Source organism: Suricata suricatta, chromosome 11 (assembly GCF_006229205.1).
Source record: "Suricata suricatta isolate VVHF042 chromosome 11, meerkat_22Aug2017_6uvM2_HiC, whole genome shotgun sequence".
Taxonomy (NCBI): Eukaryota; Metazoa; Chordata; class Mammalia; order Carnivora; family Herpestidae; genus Suricata; species Suricata suricatta.
The window spans coordinates 53,784,728-53,807,164 of NC_043710.1; the positions used below are offsets into that span (position 1 = coordinate 53,784,728).

Here is a 22,437-nt window from a genome sequence, read left to right on the forward strand (position 1 = left end):
TTAGGTTTATATATAACATGCATATAGCAGTTTGTTAGGTTGATGGTTGCCTCCGTTTCAACCCATTCTTTATTCCTCCTCTGCCACATTTTAGGTATATGGTATCATACTGTGTATCCTTTTATTTTGTGAATCCATTGATTGATTTTTATAGATGTATTTAATTTTATACTTTGTGTTTCCTGCTTTTCTTACTCTTTCTATGGTCTTTTCTTTCTACTCAAAGAATCCTCTTTAACATTTGTTGTAGGGCTGGTTTAGAGGTGATGACTTTCTTTAACTTTTGTTTGTCTAGGAAAGTCTTTATCTTTTTTTAAAAAAATTTTAAACGTTTATTTATTTTTGAGAGAGAGTCAGAGATACAGCATGAGTGGAGGAAGGGTGGAGAGAAAGAGAGACACAGAATCTGAAGCAGGCTCCAGGCTCTGAGCTGTCAGCACAGAGCTTAACGTGGGGCTCAAACCCGGGAACTATGAGATCATGACCTGAGCTGAAGTTGGGTGCTTAACTGACTGAGCCACCCAGGCGCCCTGGAAAGTCTTTGTCTCTATTCTATTCTCAGTGATAGCCTTGTTGGATAAAGTATTCTCATTTGCAGGGTTTCTTTTCTTTTCTTTTCTTTTTTTCCAGTACTATAAATATATAATGCCATTTCCTTCTGGCCTGCGAAGTGTATGCTGAAAAATCACACACTTTGTGATAAGCTGATAGATAACCTTGTGGGTTTTCCTTGTATGTAACTATTTTCTCTTGTTGCTTTGGAAATTCTCTCTTTATCACTACTTTTTGCCATCTTAATTGCTATGTGTCTTGGTTGTGTACCTCCTTGGGTTGATTTTGTTGGGGGATATCTGTGTCTCCTGTATCTGGATTTCTGTTCCTTCCCCAGATGTGGGAAGTTTTCAGCTATTATTAAATAGGTGAAATAAATTTGCTGTTCCCTTTTCTCTCTCTCCTCCTTATGGGATCTCTAGAGTGCAAATGTTATTATGCTTGAAGGTGTTGCTGAAATTTTTAAGTCTCTTTCATTCCCCCCCCCCGCCCCGTCTCCTATTCCATTTGATTGCTTTCCGTCACTCTCTCCTCCAGGTTGCTAATACAGTCTTCTGCTTCCTCTAGTCTACTATTTATTCCATCTAGTATATTTCAATATCAGCTATTGAGTTCTTCATCTCTAATAGTTATTTTTTTATGTTTTCTGTCTTTTTGTTAAGGATCTCACTGATGTCTCTATTCTTTCTCAAGTACAATGAATATCTTTTGACCATTACTGTAAATTGTCAGACATATTACTTATCTCCACTGCATTTAGCTCTTTTGCTGTGATTTTTTTTTCTTTCATTTGGGACTTATTCTTTGGTCTCCTAATTTTGTCTAACTCTCTGTGTCTGTTTCTGTGTTTTAGAAAAGTCAGCTCTGTTTATTGCTCTTTAAAGTAGTAGCTTCATAATGAAGACGTTCTAGACTACCCTGCAGCACGGTGTTCCCTGTTCACCAGAACCTTTTGCTTCAGGAGTATCTCCAGTGTGTGTTGCATGCACCCTACTGTTGTGGCTAGATCACATTTGCCATCAGTCCAGTCATCTGCAATGGGTCTCTTTGCCTCTTTTGGGCAGAGTTGGTTCCTGTACTAATGGGCGAGCCTGGGGCTGTCTTTGGTTTGAGCTGGGTGACATCAGGCGTTTGTCAGAGAGGCGATAGCACCAAACTGCAGGGTGCTTTCTCTGTGCTGTTCCCTGAGAAGCTTTCGTTGATGAATGGGGCCTGCAGTCAAACCAAATGTCTGTCCTCAGCCCACTGTTAGGGCTGCATTTGGACTGGTATATATGGTTATCTTCCCCTCTCCCTTAGGCAGGAACCACTGTGGAGTGGTGCTCACTCTTGTTGGGCCTGCTTGTACACTGCTGGGCTTATAGCACTACTTTGGATGGGATCCAGCTAGGGAACTATTGGATGGGGGCAGTTCCCCAGGAAATCGTGAGTTGAGGTACAAGATGCCAGCAAGGCCCACACACTTTTGCTGTGGGAGAGGACCTGGACCTGAGGCCTGGCTGGCGGACGCATGTCCACCAGAGAACACAAGACGGGCACTGTTAGCAAGTTGAGTGAGTTTTGGCCACTGTGCTGGTTCCTGCAGGTATCTATGTGTCTAGGTTAGGGGATGGAGGAGAGAAATGGTGTCAGCAAACTCCTTTGTTCCTGAAGAAGTCTCCTAAAGATCCCTGCCCCTCTAGCAAGTACTCTGAAATTAATAAATAAATCTCCTTCGTGTATACCACACATGGTTTTCAAAGTGCTGCTTCTGTGCTGTATTTCTGCAGGGCTGTGTGTTGTGCTGTCTCTTTAAGGGCAGGGACTCTGTTTCTTATCACCCTCCTGGCTCTGCTGAGCCCTCTGATTTTTAAAGTTCCAGTTGTTAAGCTTGGTTAGTTGTAAGAACTCATGAAAGTAGGACCCTCTGATTTTCAAAGCCAAGTGTTACAAGGATTCATCTTCCCTATGCAGTTTCTCCATACCTGCAGTGCTTGGTGAGAGGAACAGTTTCTCTGCCCTCTCTAGGCTCCCTGTGTCCCTTCCTCCCAGTGGGTAACCCGTAGGTCATTTAGCTCCCTACCTTGTCTCCACCCTTCCTACCCTCTTCAGTGTGGCTTCTTCTCTACATGTAGCTTTGGAGAGTCCGTTCTGCCAGTCTTGGATCGTTTTCTAGGTTATATAGACCGATAAGGGTTTTATGTAGTTGTATCTATGGGATGAGGTGAGCTTGGGATCTTCCCCGGAGGTCTCAGCACCACACTTTTGATTACTATAGAACCTGGTAAGTTCTGAAATTGGGAAGTGTGAGTCCTCTAAATTTGTTCTTTTTCCAGACTGTTTTGATTATTCTGTGTCCCTTGCAATTTCTTATTAATTTTAAGATAAGTTTTCCGATTTCTGCAAAAAAAGGCAGTTGTGATTTTGATAAAGATTGCAACTGAATCTGTAGATTACTTTGGGGAATATTACCGTATAAACAGTATTGATCTTATCATCTGTGACTATGAATCGTCTATTTAAGATCCTCTTTAATTTTTTCATTAATGTTTTGTAGTTTCCAATGTATAAGTTCCATACCTTCATGGTTAAATTTATCTTTGATGTTATTGTGATAGAATTGTTTTCTTAACTTTCTTCTTGTGTCATTCATTGTTAATATATAGAAATATAGCTGATTGTTGTGGTTGATTTTGTGTCTTGCAAGTTGGCTGAATTTGTTTATTCTAATAGTTTTTTGTGGATTTGTTAGGATTTTCTATATATGACTTCTTATCCAATTGGATGTTTTTTTCCTTTTCTTGCTTAATTGCTCTGGATAAAACTTCCAGTACAGTGTTGAATAGCAGTGGTGAAATAAGCATCCTTATCTTTTTCCTTATCTTAGAAGGAAAGTTGTTTTTTTTAATTAATGTTTGTTTGAGAGAGAGAGAGAAAGAGAAAACATGTGTGCACAAGCAGGGGAGGGGCAGAGAGAATGGGAGAAAGAATCCCAAACAGGCTCCCTACTGTCAAGCGTAGTGAACCGTGAGATCATTACCTGAACCAAAATCAAGAGTTGGATACTTAACCCAGCTGAGCCACCCAGGTGCCCTTTAGAGGGAAAGCTTTCAGTCCTTAATCTTTAAGTAAGTGAGCTGTGGGTATTTCATTAATGCCCTTTATCTTATTGAGTAGGTTCCCTTCTGTTTCCAGTTTGTTGAGGTTTTTATCATGAATGAGTGTTGGATTTCTCAGATACTTTTTCTACATCAATTGAGAAGATCATGTGGTGCATTCCTGGGATAAATCTCACTTAGCCATGGTATATAATCCTTTTCATATGCTGCAGGATTCAGTTTGCTAGTATTTTGTTGAGAATTTTCATCTCTAGCTTCATGAGGGATGTTTGTTTGTTTTTTTATTGTTGTGTGTGTGTCCTGTCATGTGTTTGTCTTCCTTTAATATCAAGGCCTATGCTGGCCTCATTGGATGAATTAGGAAGTGTTACCTTTTTTTGCTTTTTGAGGAATAGAATTTTGATGTAGTTTAAAATGCCTTGAAGTGGGAGTCAGGTGATATAAGATCTATTTTTTTTAATGTTTATTTATTTTTGAGAGAGAGGGACACAGAGTGTGAGTGGGGGAGGGTCAGAGAGAGAGAGAGGGAGACAAAATCAGAAGCTGGCTCCAGGCTCTGAGCTGTCAGCACAGAACTTGATGCAGGGCTCTAACCCATGAACTGTGAGATCATGACCTGAGCTGAAGTCAGCCAATTAACCGACTGAGCCACCCAGGCACCCCTAAGATCTATTTCTAATGCTGTTGTTAATCAGCAATGGACCTTGGGCACATTACTTATTCCCTCTAAGCCTGTCTTTCTTCATGCTCATGCTTCTTCTTTAAAGTGAGTGGTTAAGCCTGTATGATTGCCAAAGTCTCTTCAAGCTCTAACATATTTTTTATTGTTATTTTATAGGTCTAGATTAAAGCTATGAAATGAGTTTTAAGAATGTAGATTTTGGCTAAATATTATTTTTAAAAATTCGGGGCACCTGGGTGGCTCAGTTGGTTAAGGGTCTCTCTCACTCTCTCTCTTTTTTTTTTTTTTTTTGTTTTAACATTTATTTGAGAGAGAGACAGCATGAGCAGGGGAGGGACAGAGAGAGAAGGGACACAGAATCCAAAGCAGGCTTCAGGCTCTGAGCTAAATTTTATTTTAGAGAGTGAAGGAAAGAGTGCACATGAATTGGGAGAGGGGTAGAGGGAGAGAGAGAATCTTAAGCAGTCTCCATGCTGAGCCTGACATGAGGCTCGACCCTAGAATTGTGATCTGAGCTGAAACCAAGAGTTGTACACTCAACCGACTAAGCCCCCAGGTGTCGCACAAACTGTATGTTTTAGGAGGGATTAAACAACCTCCTATCAGGAATTTGAGTAAGGGATTTTTGTGACTGGACTTCTTTTAAGTTTTCCCTCTCAGCTCTAAAATCTGTATCCTATCTAATTACCAAAAAAGATGAAGGCCTGTTCGTAGAGGACAAAGCCAAACTGTCTAGAGGCAGCTGTTCTGTTTTTATTTTGGGTTTGTTCTGATTATAAATATTATATGTGTTATAAAAAATTCAAACAATATATACATGACATAGAAATCAAAAGTGGCCAGAGAGTTCTGCTCTTTGTTAACACTGTTACGCTTACAGATTTTTTCTATGCATATATTGATATTTGTATATTTTTTAATGTTTATGACATCCATTAGGTTCTGTAATATTTTCACCTAATACTGTCTCGCAAATACCTATATGTATTAGCATGTCATCCTCTTAAATTAGTAATATATGGTATTTTTTTCAAGATAATTAAAAATAATTTTTTTAATGTTTATTTTTGAGAGAGAGAAAGACAGTGTGAACAGGGGAGGGGCAGAGAGACAGAGACACAGAATCTGAAGCAGGCTGCAGGCTCTGAGCTGTCAGCACAGAGCCCATTATAGGGGTTGAACTCGTGAACCATGAGATCATGACCTGAGCCAAAGTTGAGTGCTCAGCCAACTGACCCACCCAGGCATCCTTCATTTAAATAGATTTTTTAAAAGATTTTAACCTACCTCTGCTGACAGACACATTTTTAATTAAATTTATCATAGTTATAATTCACTCATTACATGTATAATTTATCTTACATATATAATTTTACATATATAACATAATATACATGATAAACTTTTTACATATATGCATAGCTGGGCAAGTATTTCTGTAAAATGAATTCCTAGAAGTGGAATTTCCTATTCACAAGATAGACACATTTTAATTATTAGTGGGTCTTGTCAGATTGCCTTCCCAAAAAGTTATAGCAACTTATAGTCCCACCAACAGAATAGTGGTGTTACCCAGTACTAAAGAGAATATAGGGAATTATCAATATCTGTAACAATCTTTGTAAATGTAATAGGGTAAAAATATCTAATTTATTTAATTTCTTTATTAGTGCAAATATCTTCTCCCATATAAGTTGCCTTTTCATTTTGTTGATGGGTTCCTTTGCTGTGCAAAAGCTTTTTATTTTGGTGTAGCCCAAACAGTTTATTTTTGCTTTTGTTTCCCTTGACTGAGGAGACCTATCTAGAAAAATGTTGCTAAGGCTGATGTGTAAGAGATTACTATCTATGTATTTTGGTTTTTGATTTTATTTTTATTTTTTGAGTTTTATGGTTTTCAGGTCTCACATTTAGGTCCTTCGTAATTAGAGAAACGTGTTAAAACAGCAGTGAGACATCACTGTACACCTATTAGATTGGCTAAAAACTAGAAAGCTGGATATGTCCAACTATTGGCAGGTATCAGAGGCTTTAGGAACTTTTGTGTGTTCTTTGTAGGTCAGAAGACTAGGGCAGGCTTTACTGAGAGCACCATGGCGCTATTCAGCTAGCTGGAATGTACACCTATCCTGTGGCGTGTCCTAAGGGAACACGTGAGAAGGGGTTCATTTAAATGTCAATTATGGCAGTTAATTGAAGAGTTGTAAGCAATCTGGGTATCTGTCTCTGAATAAAAAGGTAAAATGTGGTGGATGCAAATCATGATGCTTCCTTGCAGTTAAAAGCAGCATGTTAGGTTTGCCCATAAGGACTTGTAGTTCTTAAAAGGCGAGTACTGAGTGGAAAAGGTAACAAACAGAAACAAATTTATTAGTGCTAACTAATAAATAAAAAGACATGCACAAAAAGTAGTTTGTAAGAACAGATACAAACAAAATTTACATAGCAGGACGAAGAACGGGAATAAAAAAAGAATCAAAATAAAGCAACTCCCCATAGTATGTTGTGAAAAGGAGAGGGGCTGAGATTGTTGTTGAGTAGTAGAAACATGAACTGTCAGAGCTTTAAAAAAAAAAATGGTTCTATGGCATGCCGAGGAGTGATGGAATTAATTGATAAGGCTCTGTTTCTCTCAAATGAATGAAATATTCTGTTCTTCACTAGTGCGAGTTGGCAACCAACCCAGTGTGTCAGTGGGCACGCATGACCACAGAGTGGAAAAACACTAGCTCTATTCTCCTAGGCCAGGCCTCTCAATAGGGAGACTATTCACATTTTGGGCCAGATGATTTTTTATTTTTGTGGGGGACTGTCATGTGCACCGTAGGATGTTGAGCAGCACGCCTGGCCTCTACCTACTAGATGCCACCAGCATCCCCTCCCCTGATCGTGACAACTGAAAATGTCTCCAGACTTTGCCAGATGTCGCCTGGGGAGGAAATTCACCCCTTACAAGAGCGCTGCCCCGAGCAGCATGTTGCCAGTGGTTAGACTGGTTGTGAGCAAGTATGCCAATGGACTGGTTTCACTGTGAAAAGTATCAGATAATCTCTTTGTAACTTAGGAGTTCAAGTCCATCCTCTAAGTTAAAAGAAGAAAAACTTCATCAAAATTACCTGCTATTTGGGAGCAGAAGGTCCTACTGTTTTCTGTATTTCAATGTCAGAGTACTGTTTTTCTATATAACAGCAGCAGTAGTAATACTACCTTAATCTGCGTATAGTTTCAATTTGTTGATATTTTAAAAAATACTTTTCTCATCTGATATCTCATTGGAACCTCATGGCAGCTTTATATGATAGTGAGTATAGGGATATATCTCCCCTTGTCAGATTAGTAAACCAAAGCGTAAAATCCTGAAGAGATTTGCCAAGAGTGCATGACCATTGGATTGGGGAGCTGGACATAAAACCAAAATCTTTATTCTTGGTTAAGTACTCTTTCCATGAGAGCACTCAACCAATTATTGAAGTTTCTCAAAAATTTCAGGAAATTGTCAGTTTCTGCCATGGTCATTTCTGTTTTTAACTCGATTTTTTTTTTTCCTGAGTGACTTTTGCCCAAATCCATCCCTCCCCATGCCCTTTACTGGCTACATCATATTGCCTCCTCAGCCTTTCCAAGGTTTTATCACGATTTCAGAAGTGAATGGTACCAGGGAGGCAGGACTTGGGAGAGAGCAGATTGGGACTGGTAACCTAGCCGGGGCCCAGCTTGCTTTTTGGCTTCTGTGTAGCTCACTTTTCATCATCTGTTCAGAGTCTAATATTACTCAGTCCTTAGCTCCCTCAGGGATATCAGGGGAAGGAGTAAGTTTATGCCTGGAAAAGTACCTATCCTATTTTTAAAGATCTCCAAGGAGAAGCTTTCATCATCTCCATTACTAAATACAGTATCTTTTCAAACTCTTATCCCCTGAACTGCTGTTCCCTCCTGGGATGGATGAGTGGCAAAATCTCCTACCTAGAAGTCGTTAAAGTACTATCAATTTTTCTCAGACCAGCACATTAAAATGGTTAATCGGATGGCTAAGATGATAGAGGGTGGTGCTAATCCATGTTCTATGAGCCGGAAAAACTTTCCTTCTCAGACTATAATAAAAACTTCCCAAGTGTGATGCATGTATCAGCTTCCTCTGAGTGTTGCCTGCTCTTTAGGCTCATTTCTCACACCTCCCTCAAACATTAGATGTACTTTCTCAAATATACCATGTTTTGTCATCCTGGAACACTCATCAGGATGCCTTTCTCTACTTACACCTACTAGGCCATCAGGACAGAGATCCAAGGTTGCTTTCTTCAGGAAGATTTCCTTGGTTCCTGTTTAGTATAAGCTTCTCCTCTACTTTCTTGGCCACCAGGGCTTACTCCATTATAGCACTTGTCATACTGCATTATAATTGTGGTTTTTTTCCTTAGTAGATTTAAGTTCTTGAGGAAGTTTTGTTTTATATCTCTGGATTCTGCAGTCCTTAGCATGGTATCTAGTAAGGGCTCAGTTAAGTATTAAATTACTGCTTGACTGACTCTTGGAGGGAGGGAAGAAGACTTGGGGGGAAAAAGGCAAAATTTTAGGTATTAGAAGAGTAGTTGTAAGAAATAGGAAGTAGGAGTACCTGGGTGGCTCAGGTCTTCATCTCAGGGTTGTGAGTTCAGGCCCTCTGTTGAACTCTGCCCTGGTTGTGAAGCCTACTTAAAAAAAAAAAAAGAAGAAAAGAAAGAAAGAAACAGGAAGTAAATGTACTGTGTGCCACTCTAAAGGACAAGAGTTGGACCTAGAGGCAGAAGGTATACAAAGGCAGATGTTCAGGTCAGCATCAAGGAAGGTCTAGCACATCTATTAGCAGTGGGATGGTCTGCCTTGTGTGGTAAGGTTGACTGTTTGCTAGGGCTGTGGTAGGAGGCAATTGACAACCAAGTTTCTGCCCTGTAGAGTATTCTAGCAATGCGTGGGGTCATACTTGGTCATAGGAACTACATTGGATATTTGTACTTACTGGGCCTCTGGGAAGTCTTCAGATAGTATTAGCTATGCCTCGCTGTAGTTCCCAAGGCCTGTTATCCTAGTGCTTTCAGCTGGTCCTTCTGTAATTTGGTCTCTAGACCCTTTTGTAATCCTGGCTGCTCCCTTGTGGCCATGTTTCTTTGTAAGTGTGGGTCCAAGTCCTAATCCCTGGGCCCCGAGGATGCTTTGACAGAGCAGAGAACTGTAGAGTTGCTGCTTCCTTCATTCTGGATATACTCCTAGTTAAAAAGTATAAGGTTGCCTTGGCTTTTTGGCAGCAGCCCTTTTTTTTTTTTTAATGTTTTGTATTTATTTTTGAGAGACAGCATGAGCAGGGGAAGGTCAGAGAGAGAGGGAGACACAGAATCCGAAGCAGGCTCCAGGCTCTGAGCTAGCTGTCAGCATAGAGCCTGATGCAGGGCACGTGAGATCATGACCTGAGCCGAAGCTGGAAACCAGACGCTTAACCGACTGAGCCACCCAGGCGCCCTGGCAGCAACCCATTTGACATATATTCCGTGGCAATTTGTGGTCAACTAAAACCCCGAGATCTGTTTCACATGAACTGCTATACTTGGGTAGTTGGTTGGGTTTCATTATACGGTGTTTGTTCTTCACTTCGGCTTATTGGCTCATAGAATCTTAGAGTTAGAAGAACTCTAGAAACAAGCTTTATTCGTTTTGGATCTTGCTTTTTTCTTCCATGTTCACTGCTGTTCTTCCTCAGCTCCTAAACATTATGCTGTCCACAGTTTGTAAGCAGATCCTTTGCCTTTTCATCTAAATCATTCATGAAATTATTGATCAGAGCTGTAAAGTGTATCCCAGACACTTCTCCAGTTGACCCTTCTCCATTTATCAGCATTTTTTTCAGGCTGATTGATCTGTTAGCTGTGAGTCTCTTGCTTTGCTCTACTAGCTAGATATATAGTTTTCAGTTCATCCTTTATTTTTTTATTAAAAATTTTTAAATGTTTTATTTATTTTTGAAAGAGAGCGTGAGCAGGGGACGGTCAGAGAGAGAGAGAGTGAGATACAGAATCCGAAGACAAGCTTCAGGCTCTGAGCTATCAGCACAGAGCCTAATGTGGGGCTTGAAGCTATGAACTGCGAGATCATGACCTGAGCCAAAGTTGGATGCTTAACTGAGCCACCCAGGCGCCACTCAATTCATCCCTTATATTCCTTTTCAGCCAAGCATGGTGGGTAATCACTACCCCCCACAGCATAGGGAAATACAGAAGTGATGAGAATCCTAAAAGCCAAAAGTGCCACGCATGAGAAGATTGGAAAGGCAGCTTGTGCCCAGGGGAGGATATGATGTGGGAGCTCTTTTCTGATTTTTCATGAATTACAGCTTCTGAGTTGAAAAAAAAAATCTAAAAGTCCATTTACACGTGATCTTAGCCAAAATGCCAAGAAGCGATTAAAAGTCCACTTAAATATCATCTAGCTCTTACTGTCAGCATCTAACGTCAGCATTTCAACTGTATAGCCTTGTGGAGAGATAGGTGAGATAGAGCTATTCTTTCCAGATCGGAGAAGCTGGGATTGTCCCTCAGTAAATGTTTGGAGAATGGATCAATGAATAGGTTTCAGGCTAGTCTTCACTTCAGTTTTGTATTTGCAGATTCAGGGAAAGAAAAATAAATGGCTTTCAGTTTTCCCCTCCAGCTGGCCAAATCCAAGCACCTTCAGAACCAGCCAAGAGCTCTGCCGCTTCCAGGCAGTCTTCCCTGATAGCTCCTGCCCATAGTGCTACATCTTTCCTCTGAACTCTCATGTTAGTACTTGATGCTTTGCTGCTTGTACTTGATGGCTGCTCAGTTCATGTATTTGTCTCATTATCCCAAATCCTAGAAGAGAAGTTAGAGGCAAAGGCTTCCCTTTCGTTACTTTGTGCCAGCATCAGGCACAAGCACTTGAACATGTGATTTAACCTAATGTGTCTGTATAAAGTATTGCCAGCAGATGGCACCAGAGTCCCTGACAGTGTTCTGAAAATCTTGGGTTAACTTTCCATCATTTACGTATTGCCAAGCTGCCACTAAAAAATGCCTTCCTTAATGAAGAGGCTTCAGTTTACTTATGAAGCAAAATGCTAATAAATAAAGTAGAAATAAAGAAATTAGGCAGAATTGTAACCTAACAGTTTTGGCATGGGAGGCTATTCTCTTTACTTAGCCCCTTTGCGTTGCCCTTTGTCAGGCACTGCTGTCTAGGCCCTGAACAGAATCTGGCTTTCAAGCTTCCCTAATGGAGAATGTCCAGGTACCTGAAAGTAGCCTCAGGTCCTTGGTTTATGTTTTTAGGTAGTTTATTTTTCCTGGGAAGGACAAATTAAGCATTATAAAGAAATTGATATAATCTTACCACTTGTTTTCCCCCTGGAGGTTTTGGTGATTTTTACAAAAAATTTTTATTGAAATATATAGTTGACACATTTCACATCAGTTTCAGGTTGTACAACATAGTGACCCAGCAAGTCTATATGTTATGCTCTGCTTGCCACAGGTGTGAGCATAGCGTCCATCTGTCACCATACAGTACTGTTACAGTACCATTTACTATATTCCTTATGGTGAATCTTTCATCCCTGTGACTTACTTATTCCATAACTGGAATTCTGTTTCTCCTTCTTGCCTTCATCCGTTTGCCCATCCCCTCTCCTTCTCCTCTGGCAGTCTTCAGTTGGTTCGGTTAATGGGGTCTGTTTCTGCTTTTTGTTTGTTTGTTCATTTGTTGTTATTGTTTTGATTCTACATATAAGTGAAATCATATGGTATTTGTCTTTCTGTGTGAGTTTGCTTAGCATAATACCTCTAGGTGTAATCCATGTTGTCACAAATGTCAAGATCTCCCCCACCCCTACCCTTTTTTTTTGAGAGAGAGAACGTAAGCATATAGGGAGATAGAATCTTAAGCAGGCTCCATGCCCAGTGCACAGGCCAACTCAGGGCTCAGTCTCATGGTTCTAAAATCATGACCTGAGCTGAAATCAAGAGTCAGAAGCTTAACCAACTGAGCTGCCCAGGTGCCCCAAGATCTCCCTTTTTATGGCTGAGGAATATTCCACTGTATACATAAACTGCATCTTTATCAATTCATCTGCCAGTGAACACCTGGGTTGCTTCCATATCTTGGCTACTATAAGTACTCCTGCAGTAAACATAGGGATGCAGATATCTTTTCAAATTAGCATTTCAGGTTTCTTTGGGTAAATAGTAGTGGAATTATTAGCATTTCTATTTTTAATTGTTTTTCACAGTGGCTGTACCAATTTACATTCCACCAATAGTGTGTGAGGGTTCCTTTTTCTTTTTTTTTCTTTTTTTTTTTTTTTGAGAGGAGGAACAAGTGAGTGAGGTGCAGAGGGGTGGGGGGCCGGGGCTCGCCCGAAGCAAGGCTCAAGCTTATTTGCTGCATGACTCAAACTCATGAACCATGAGATCATGACCTGATCTAAATCAGATGCTTAACTGACTGAGCCACTCAGGTGCCTCATCTTCTGTCTGTCTTCCTCTCTTTCTTTAGTTTATTTATTTTTGAGAGAGAGTGCAGGGGAGGGGCAGAGAGAGAGAGAGAGAAAGTCCCAAGCAGTGTTTGTGCTGTACTGTCAGCACAGTACCCAAAGCGGGGCTCAAACTCACAAACTGAGATCATGACCTGAGCCAAAACCAAGAGTCTGATGCTTAACTGACTGAGCCACCCAGGTGCCCCTTCCGTCCATTTCTAAGCAGATTGTTTGGGTTTTTTTGGTGTCAAGTTGTATGAGCTTTGTGTATTTTGAATATTAGCCCCTTATCAGATATATCATTTACAAATTCCTTTTCCCTTTCAGTAGGTTGCCTTTTCATTTCATTAATGGTTTTATTTGCTGTACAGGAGTTTTTTATTTTGGTGTAGTCTAAATAGTTTAGTTTTGCTTTTATTTCTCTTGGATGATGAGACATATCTAGAAAAACATTTCTAAGGTAAAGTCAGAGAAATTACTGTCTGTGTTTTCTTTTAGGAGTTTTATGGTTTCTCACACGTAGGTCTTAAATCCATTTTGAGTTTATTTTTGTGTATAGTGTAAGAAAGTGGTCCAGTTTCATTCATTCTTTTGCATGTAAACTGTCCAGTTTTCCCAGTGCCATTTTTTTCATATTTCATCATTAAAATTTTTTTCATGTTTATTTTTGAGAGAAAGAGCATGAGCAGGGGAGGGGCAAAGAGAGAGGGAGACACAGAATCCAAAGTAGGCTCCAGGCTCTGAGCTGTCAACACAGAGCCCAAAGCAGGGCTCAAACTCATGAACTGTGAGATCATGACCTGAGCCAAAATCTCATGCCTAGCCGACTGAGCCACCCAGGTGCCCCTTTATTTCTAAAAATTTACATCTAAATTAGCATATAGTGCAATAATAATTTCAGGAATAGAATCCAGTGATTCATCCTCTACATATAATACCCAGGGCTCATCCCAAGTGTCTTTCTTAATGCCCTTGCCCACTTAGCTTATGCCCCCATTCACAACCCTCCAACAACCCTCAGTTCTCTATATTTAAGAGTCTCTTATGTTTTGTCCCCTCCCAGCTTTTACATTATTTTTGCTTCCCTTAATGTTCCTCTGTTTTCTGTCTTAAATTCCACATATGAGTGAAGTGATAACGATATTTGTCTTTCTCTGACTAATTTCACTTAGCATAATACACTCTAGTTCCATCCATGTTGTTGTAAATGGCAAGATTTCATTCTTTTTGATGACTGAGTAATACTCCATTGTATATACATATACCACATTTTCTTTATCTGTTGATGGGCATTCGGGCTCTTCCCATACTTTGGCTATTGTTGATAGTGCTGCTATAAACATTGGGGTTCGTGTGCCCCTTTGAAACAGCATACCTGCATCCTTTGGATACCCAGCACCAGTTATTGAAGAGACTGTCTTCACCCCATTGTATATTCTTGCCTCCGTTGTCACAGATTAATTGACCATATAAGCATGGGTTTATTTCTGTACTCTTTGTTCTGTTCTGTTGATTTATGTGTCTGTTGTGCTTGCATCAGGAGCACATATACTGAAATTGGAACAATTTATATGTTTGTTTTGTGCCAATACCATACTGTTTTGGATACTATAGGTTTGTAGTATATCTTGAAAGCTGGGATTATGAAGCCTCCAGCTTTGTTTTTCTTTCTCAAGATTGCTTTGGCTATTTGGTGTCTTTGCAATTCCATAAAAATTCTAGTATTCTTGTTTTGTTAAAAATGCTATTGGTATTTTGGTATGGATTACATTGAATCTGTAGATTGCTTTGGATAAAATGCACATTTTAACAGTATTAATTTTTCCAATTCATAAGCAGGAATATTTTTCCATTTGTGTTGTCTTCAGTTTCTTTTCATCAATGTTTTATAGTTTTCATAGTACAGGTGTTTCACCTCCTTAATTAAATTTATTCCTAGGTATTTTATTCTTTTGGTGCAATTGTAAATGGAATTTTTAATTATTTTCTCTTTCTGCTACTTCATTATTAGTATATAGAAATGCAGCAGATTTCTGTATATTAATTTTTATCTTGAAACTTTGCTGAATTCATGTTACTTCTCATAGTTTTCTATCTATACTGTCATGTCTTCTGCAAATAGTGTTGGTCTAACTTCTTCCTTACCAATCTAGATGCCGTCTATTTCTTTTCCTTGTCTGATAGCTATGGTCAGGTCTTCTAATACTGTGTTGAATAAAAGTGGCAAGAGTGGATATTTTTGTCAGGTTCCTGATCTTAGAGAAAAGGCTTTTGGTTTTTCACTAGTGAGTATGATGTTGTTGTGGGTTTGTCATATATGGCCTTTATTATGCTGAGGTATGTTTTCTCTATCCCTGCTTTGTTCAGTTTTTATCATGAATAGATATTGAATTTTGTCAGATGCTTTTTCTGCATATATTGGGATGATCATGATTTTTATCGTTTATTTTGTTAACGAGGAGTATAATTTGTGAATATTGAATCATCCTTGTATCCTCAGAATACGCCCCATAGGATCATGGTACACTGTCCTTTTAATGATTGTTGAATGTGGCTGCTAATATATATTTTTTATATCTGTGTGCATTCAAGATATTGGCCTTTAGGTGTTTTTTTGTTTCATGGGTTTTTTAGGTTTGGTTTTATAGCATCTTTGTATGGTTTTTGTATCAAGGTAATGCTGGCCTCATAAAATGTATTTGAAAGCTTTCCTTCCTTTTCTTCTCTTTCAAATATATTTTTTCAATGTTTTTATTTTTGAGAGAGAGACAGCATGAGCAGGGCAGGGACAGAGAGAGAGGGAGACAAGGAATTAGAAGACAAGTTCCAGGCTCTGAGCTAGCTGTCAGCACAGAGCTCGACGCGGGGCTTGAACCCATGAACCGTTGAGATCATGACCTGAGCTGAAGTCGGGTGCTTAACCAACTGAGCCACACAGGCGCCCTTCTTTCAGATAGTTTGAGGAGGATAGGTATTAACTCATCTTTAAATGGCAGAATACACCTGTGAAGCCATCTGGTCCTGGGCTTTTGTTTTATGGGAGGTTGTTGATTACTGATTCAATTTCATAAATAGTAATCGGCCTGTTCAGATTTTCTCTTTCTGCCGGGTTCTATTTGGGAAGCTGTTTGTTTCTAGGAGTTTATCCAGTTTTTCTACATTGTCCAGTTTGTTTGGTGTATAATTTTTTGTAGTGGTCTCTTAAATTCTTTGTATTTCTGTGGTGTCAGTTCTCCTTTTTTGTTTCTGATTTTATTTGGGTCTTCTTTTTTTCTTGATGTGTCTGGCTAAAGGTTTATCAATTTTGTTTTATCTTTTCAAACAACCAGTTCTTGTTTCATTCATCTTTTCTATTGTTCGTTTGTTTTGTCTCTATCTCATTATAACCCCACCACTTTCAATGTGTTGATTATTTTGGTTGCCACACTGCAGTCTTTGCTCCCTTATGACAGTTGACTTTATGCAGTTTTGATCATGTGAAGCCATAATAAGACCTCTCATTTCCTGAATGCTTACTGTGAATTATGTACTCTACTTGTTTTATGTAAGAGCTATTACATTGAATACTTACATTATATTTATTACATTACTTATATTAAATGCTTACTTTGTCTAGTCTTGTTCCAACTTTCCAGGAATTAATTTACTTAACCTATACAATCTTTTGAGAGTAGATGCTATTAATCCCATTTTACAGTTCAGAAAACTGAGGCTTATCAGGGTTAAGTGACTTGCCTAAGGTAATACAGTAAATTAAATAGCTGTATTAAGATTCATATCTAGATCTCTAATTCTAAATCTCTGGTTATTTCAGTATATTATTCTACCTTGTTTTTTACTCTTTAAAAGAAAATTTTTTTTAATGTTTATTTTTGAAAGAGAGAGCAAGAGACTGAGTGCAAGTGCAGAAGGGTCAGAGAGAGAGGGAGACACAGAATCCAAAGCAGGCTCCAGGCTCTCAGCTGTCAGCACAGAGCCCAAAGCAGGGCTCGAACTTGGGAATGGCAAGATCATGAACTAAGCTGAAGTAGATGCTTAACTGACTGCGCCACCCATATGCCCTTGTTTATTCATTCTTTAATGATTCCTATTTGAAAAATTTTTAATGATTAATTTAATTAATTATTGTTAATCTTTTACATTATTTTTTTAATGTTTATTTTTGAGAGAGACAGAGCACAAATGGGGGAGGGTCAGAGAAATAGAGAGACACAGAATCTGAAGCAAGCTCCAGACTCCGAGCTGTTAACACACAGCCCGATGCAGGGCTCGAATTCACCAACTATGAGATCATGACCTGAAATTTGACGGTCAACCAACTGAGCCTCCTGGGCATCCCTCTATTTGAACTTCTAAAAAGTATCTAAAGATTAGTAGAATCATTAAATCAAAGGTTTGATTTATATTTTTCTCTTGCTGCTAGACTAACTCCATGCGAACAGGGTCTAGGGATCATGTTTATTTCTGCATTCCTCTTTCCGTTAGCTGCAAAATAAATTCTTGATGTATTTATTGAGCACTGCCTTCACTCTTAAAAATCCGAGATACAAGGCTGCTTAACAGAACCTTAGCATGTTCGAACTTGAAGGGGTTTGAAAAATCAAGTCAAGCCTTTCCCTCAAGGTGCAAGAACCTTCCTAGGGTGGCTCAGTGAGTTGGAGGCAGACAGAACTAGAGTCTAAGTCTCTTGGGCTTCTACCTGAGCAATCTGGTTTAAAGGGCCCAATCCTGTCCCTAAGTTGCTCCCTCTCTCCATTCCTTCCTTCTTCCTTTTCTTTCCTTTTCTCTCCTTTTTTCTTTCTTTCTTTTGTGATGTGAGATGAGTAGCTTTATACCCTTAGAGTTTTAAGCTTCAGAATTACAAAGCAAGGCAAGATGTTTTTCATTTCTTTTGCACTGATGCCTAGACTTCCTCCTGATTATGCCTTTGTTCAATCCAGAATAGTAGTGGGAGTAGTGGGGGATTTGACTGCCTAAGGATGTTGGGTGTAACCCTATATGTAGGGGACCATTAGAGGGTTGTAAGCAAGGGAATGACATGTTCAAGACTATATTAAAGAGGCACCTGGGTGGCTTAGTCACTTAAGTGCCTGACTCTTGATCTCAGCCTGAGCTGATCCCAGGGTCGTGTGTTCAGGTCCCACATTGGGCCACTCACTGGGCGTGAAGCCTACTTAAAGAGAAAGAAAAGATAGGAAAAGAAAGAAATGAAGGAAGGAAGACTGTATGTTAGAATTACTATTCCAGTATTGCTGGGAATGGTAGATTGGAGACACTAAATGCAGGGAGACTGCACAATGAGGTCATTACAGTGAGGCAGGCAAGGGCTAGCAAGGGCTCAGCTAGAAAGGAAAGAATATATACAACAGTTAAGTGAGGGATGAAAGGGAGGTGTCAGGCATGGTCCTAGGTTTCTAAGTTTGATCAGGAAGAGGTGCCTCTGTCCACAATTAGAAATCTAGGAGAGGATCAGGCTGAAATGGAACATCTAAGATACATTCTGGACTTGTGGGTAGAGCTACCAGGGGAGCTGGCTCGAGCTGAAGTGCTTGTGTTTGTGTTTCAGATGGTGACGCTCTTTCAGATGTGGGTTGTTCCCCTCTATTTCACAGTGAAGCTGCACTGGTGGAGGTTCCTAGTGATCTGGATCTTGTTCTCTGCTGTCACAGCTTTTGTCACCTTCCGAGCCACCCGAAAACCTCTAGTACAAACAACCCCAAGGTGAGAGATTAGGAAGTGGGGAAGAGCTAGGTTTCCTGAAGCTGATGGGTTGGAATACATGGGATTGGGGTGGGTTTAGACTGAAAAAATTGTAACTTTTGTTTGCCAAGATTACTTGGCATGGGGCCCCACCAAAACAAGCTGATTGGGAGAACTATCCCCCTCACAGATTAAAAATCGTAAAATATTTCCCTTACCTTAGAGTTTATATCAAAGTCTCTTTATATTAAAAGCAACCAAAATAAGTAAGCAAAAACTGGTGATCATTGTGGTCTCATTTCAAATGTCTTGTGTGTGTGTGTGTGTGTGTGTGTGTGTGTGTGTGTGAACCCTTCTCTGATCTCTAAATTAGATTTTCTATTGTATTTTTTTATAGGCCCTGTAGTTTTCCATCATAGAACTTACCACAAAATATTAAGTGTCTATCTCCCCCACTAAACTATGACTGTGAGATCAGGAACCACATGTATTTTGTTTGTCACTGTATATCCAGGCCCTACCACAGGGCCTGGCACATAGGAGCCTACTCTGAATTTTTGTTGAATGAATGAATCGCAGCAAATGTGCAATTTTTCAACACATAATACTTCCTTCTTGGGTCACAAAGCAGCCCCTCCCTGTATTATTCTTTGTATTTTATCCAAATGCATTTCTAGTTTGATCCTCCCAACCAGCTTGTGAGGTCATTTAATATCTGTACTTGACAGAGAGAATTTTCTCATTCATTCATTCATTCAACAAGCACCTGCTATGTGTCAGGCCCTGTGCTGAGCGCTGGGGATACAGAGCTGGATAAGACATGGTCCCTGCCCTCAAGGAATGCTCGGTTTAATGGAGGAGATGGACAAGAAAGCAGCTGTTCAGTGCACTTGGTAAGTGCTGGGAGAGATGTGTGGATAGGTCCAGGAGAGCTTAGCAGAGGGCCTAGCCAGCCTCAGAGTTGTAACTACCTGAACCAAAGTCTTCCAAATTGCAAGTTGCTCTTTTCCCCATGCATTTTATGTTCTCCTTTACTATAGGTCTTACTTTGGCCTTCTGAGTTTCATTTTACATGGTAAAATTAATCTTCAAGGTGAAGTTGGTGATCCAGAAGCCCCTCTCTGGCTATGGTAGTTTACATTAAGGGCCATTGTAGAAGATAGAGGCTCTGGAGCTCATATGGATGTGGATTAGAAACCCCAGCCCTGCCAATTGTTAATTATATGACCTGTTTGGCTTCACCTTTCTGAGCCTTGAATTTTTTATCCTTACGGATGTGATAATAATTGCTACCTCATAAAGGGTGATCTGAAGAAAAAGTGTAAAACACTTTAAGAATCACTAAGTAACAAGCAGTATCAACTTGTCAGGAAAATGACTGAAAAATGTCTGTAACATAGAGTTTTTTATGATGATAGCTAATATTTGAGTTATTTAATGACAGTTACCCAGAGGTTTACAGACAATGTGTCCATCTCAGCGTGGTTCTGGGGATTAGGGTTCCACCATAGCTAACATTTGATAGTGCTTTATAATTTCAAAGCACTTTCATAAACATCCATGTTTATTCATGTAGCAGTTATTGAGCATGTACTATATATACACCAGGAAATGGGCTCTGTACAGTCCATTGAGGAAGGCATTATGGTTTTCCCCTGTAATACAAATATATAAACTTGTCTTAGAGTGGTGATTTGATTTACCTGGGATTACCCAGCTAATAAAACTTAATCCAGATTCCACCTAAAATTCCACATCCTTTCCACTATCTCACTCCCATCTGATCAGTGCAAAACATGGGTAATGGAGCTTTGTGTGGGTTTTGAGATCAGGCACTGCAAAACATTTGGGGCCTTTCCATTGACCACTCGCTTAGTTGTAGCTAGGACGCCTGGGCAGGGACCTTGAGCTTCCTCCCTGGGGCCAACAGAGTTGGCAGTAACTTCGCCTCAGGAGCCAGGCAGGCTTGAGCTGCTTATTCAAGCAAATTGCTCATTTGCTCCCACCACAGATATAGTAGTTGCTCCTGATATCAGACACCTGCCTCCTTAGCATTTAAAAGGCTGCCACATTCAGGGGACCATCTTTCCTCTCTGAACCTGGCTGGGGTCAACCAACCAGATTTCACACTGCTTTCTGTCAGATTCTAGGGAGCACTGCTCCTCCTTCAGTAGCATTGTACAGCCCCGCTCCACCCCCCATCACACGCACACATCCAATTCATATTCTTTGAATGTCTCCTTCCTTATCCCTTCTTCTCTAGAAAGGAAAATCATTTCAGAAGCAAATTCATTAGACACCATTTCATTATTGGCCTCTGGATAGGAGCAAGGCAGTGTGCAGGTTAACCATGCCCAATTAGAAAAGCCTATAATTGATTCTACCTCTTATTCATCTTCCCTTGAATTCTCTTTCCTGACGAGAACAAGTAGCCTTCCCCACCTCTTCCCTTCTGAGCATAGTTGTAGTTAGTAGTTTTCACTTCCTTACCCAACCCAGTCTGAATTTGAGATGACATAGCTATCTGAGGTCAGCTGTGCCCTTTAAGGCCAAAACCTCCTTTTAAGGCTTTCTTTTCTTCCCTTGGTCTGGAACCAGGAATATAGCACTTAGCTCCCTGGAATGTGGTGGTGTTTCTGCAATTAAGGGAGTGACCAGCTCCATTACAGTAACTGAAGTTGCTCAATAACTGCTAAGCAAAGAACCTGCTCTCTCCACTGATGTGTGAATTAGAGGTTCTGGTAATCCAGAGGCCCCTAGGCCGGAGTTTCTATGCCAGCTGTGCTAATATTCTCTCCTTCCTCCAGGTTGGTTTATAAGTGGTTCCTGTTGATCTATAAAATCAGCTATGCCACGGGCATTGTTGGCTACATGGCTGTTATGTTTACCCTCTTTGGTCTCAATTTATTATTCAAGTAAGTATCCTTTGCTTTTGTTTTTGCTTATGTTTGGGGAGGAGGGGCTGGATACCTTTCTTCCTGGAGCAAGCCCTGGATTTTAAAAAGGGAGACATGGCACCCAGGATAGGAAGCTTGGGCTTTGGGAAATGAGGGAGGGTGGGCCCTCCCTGATCCACGCTGGCTGAGGGCAAGGAATGTCTGGACATAGAGAGTTAGAGTCCCAAATCATTGGTTATATTTTCCAAGAATCTATATTTTAATGGAAAAGTACTTTAAAAATTAAGTATATAAAATGAAACCGAAGACTATAGATGCTGGTAAGAATGTGGAGAAATGGGCACCCTCCTATACTGTTGGTGGGAATGTAAACTGGTGCAGCTACTCTGGAAAACAGTGTGGAGGTTCCTCAAAAAATTAATAATAGAACCCCCCTATGACCCAGCAATAGCACTGCTAGGGATTTACCCAAGGGATACAGAAGTGCTGATGCATAGAAGCACATGTACCCCAATGTTCATAGCAGCACTTTCAACAATAGTCAAATCATGGAAAGAGCCTAAATGTCCGTCACCTGATGAATGGATCAAGAAGATGTGGTATATATACACAATGGAGTACTACATGGCCATGAGAAAGAATGAACTCTGGCCATTTGTAGGAAAGTGGATGGACCTCGAGGGTGTCATGCTAAGTGAAATAAGTCAGGCGGAGAAGGACAGATACCATATGTTTTCACTCATAAGTCTAACAGAAGAAACTTGGCAGAGGACCGTGGGGAGGGGGAGGGGGGAAAAGAGTTAGGAAGAGGGAGGGAGGCAAATCATGAGAGACTCTTAAATACTGAAAGCAAACTGAGGGCTAAAGAGGAGGGGGAAAGGGGAAGGGGAGTGATGGACATGGAGGGGGGCCCTTGTGCGGAAGAGCACTGGATGTTACATGGAAACCAACTTGACAATAAATTATTTAAGAAAAGTAAGCCTAATAATG

At 40.1% G+C, this 22,437-nt stretch overlaps 1 protein-coding gene across 2 annotated transcripts in view; it reads left to right on the top strand.

The window, feature by feature from the left end:
- Positions 1 to 22,437, top strand: part of RNF121 (ring finger protein 121) — a 75,604-nt gene that overhangs the window by 37,482 nt on the left and 15,685 nt on the right. For both annotated transcript variants that reach the window (XM_029914551.1, XM_029914550.1), the window contains exons 4-5: positions 18,417 to 18,571; positions 21,358 to 21,465. In XM_029914551.1, the coding sequence (XP_029770411.1) occupies positions 18,417 to 18,571; positions 21,358 to 21,465 (263 nt within the window). The remainder of the gene's footprint in view (positions 1 to 18,416; positions 18,572 to 21,357; positions 21,466 to 22,437) is intronic.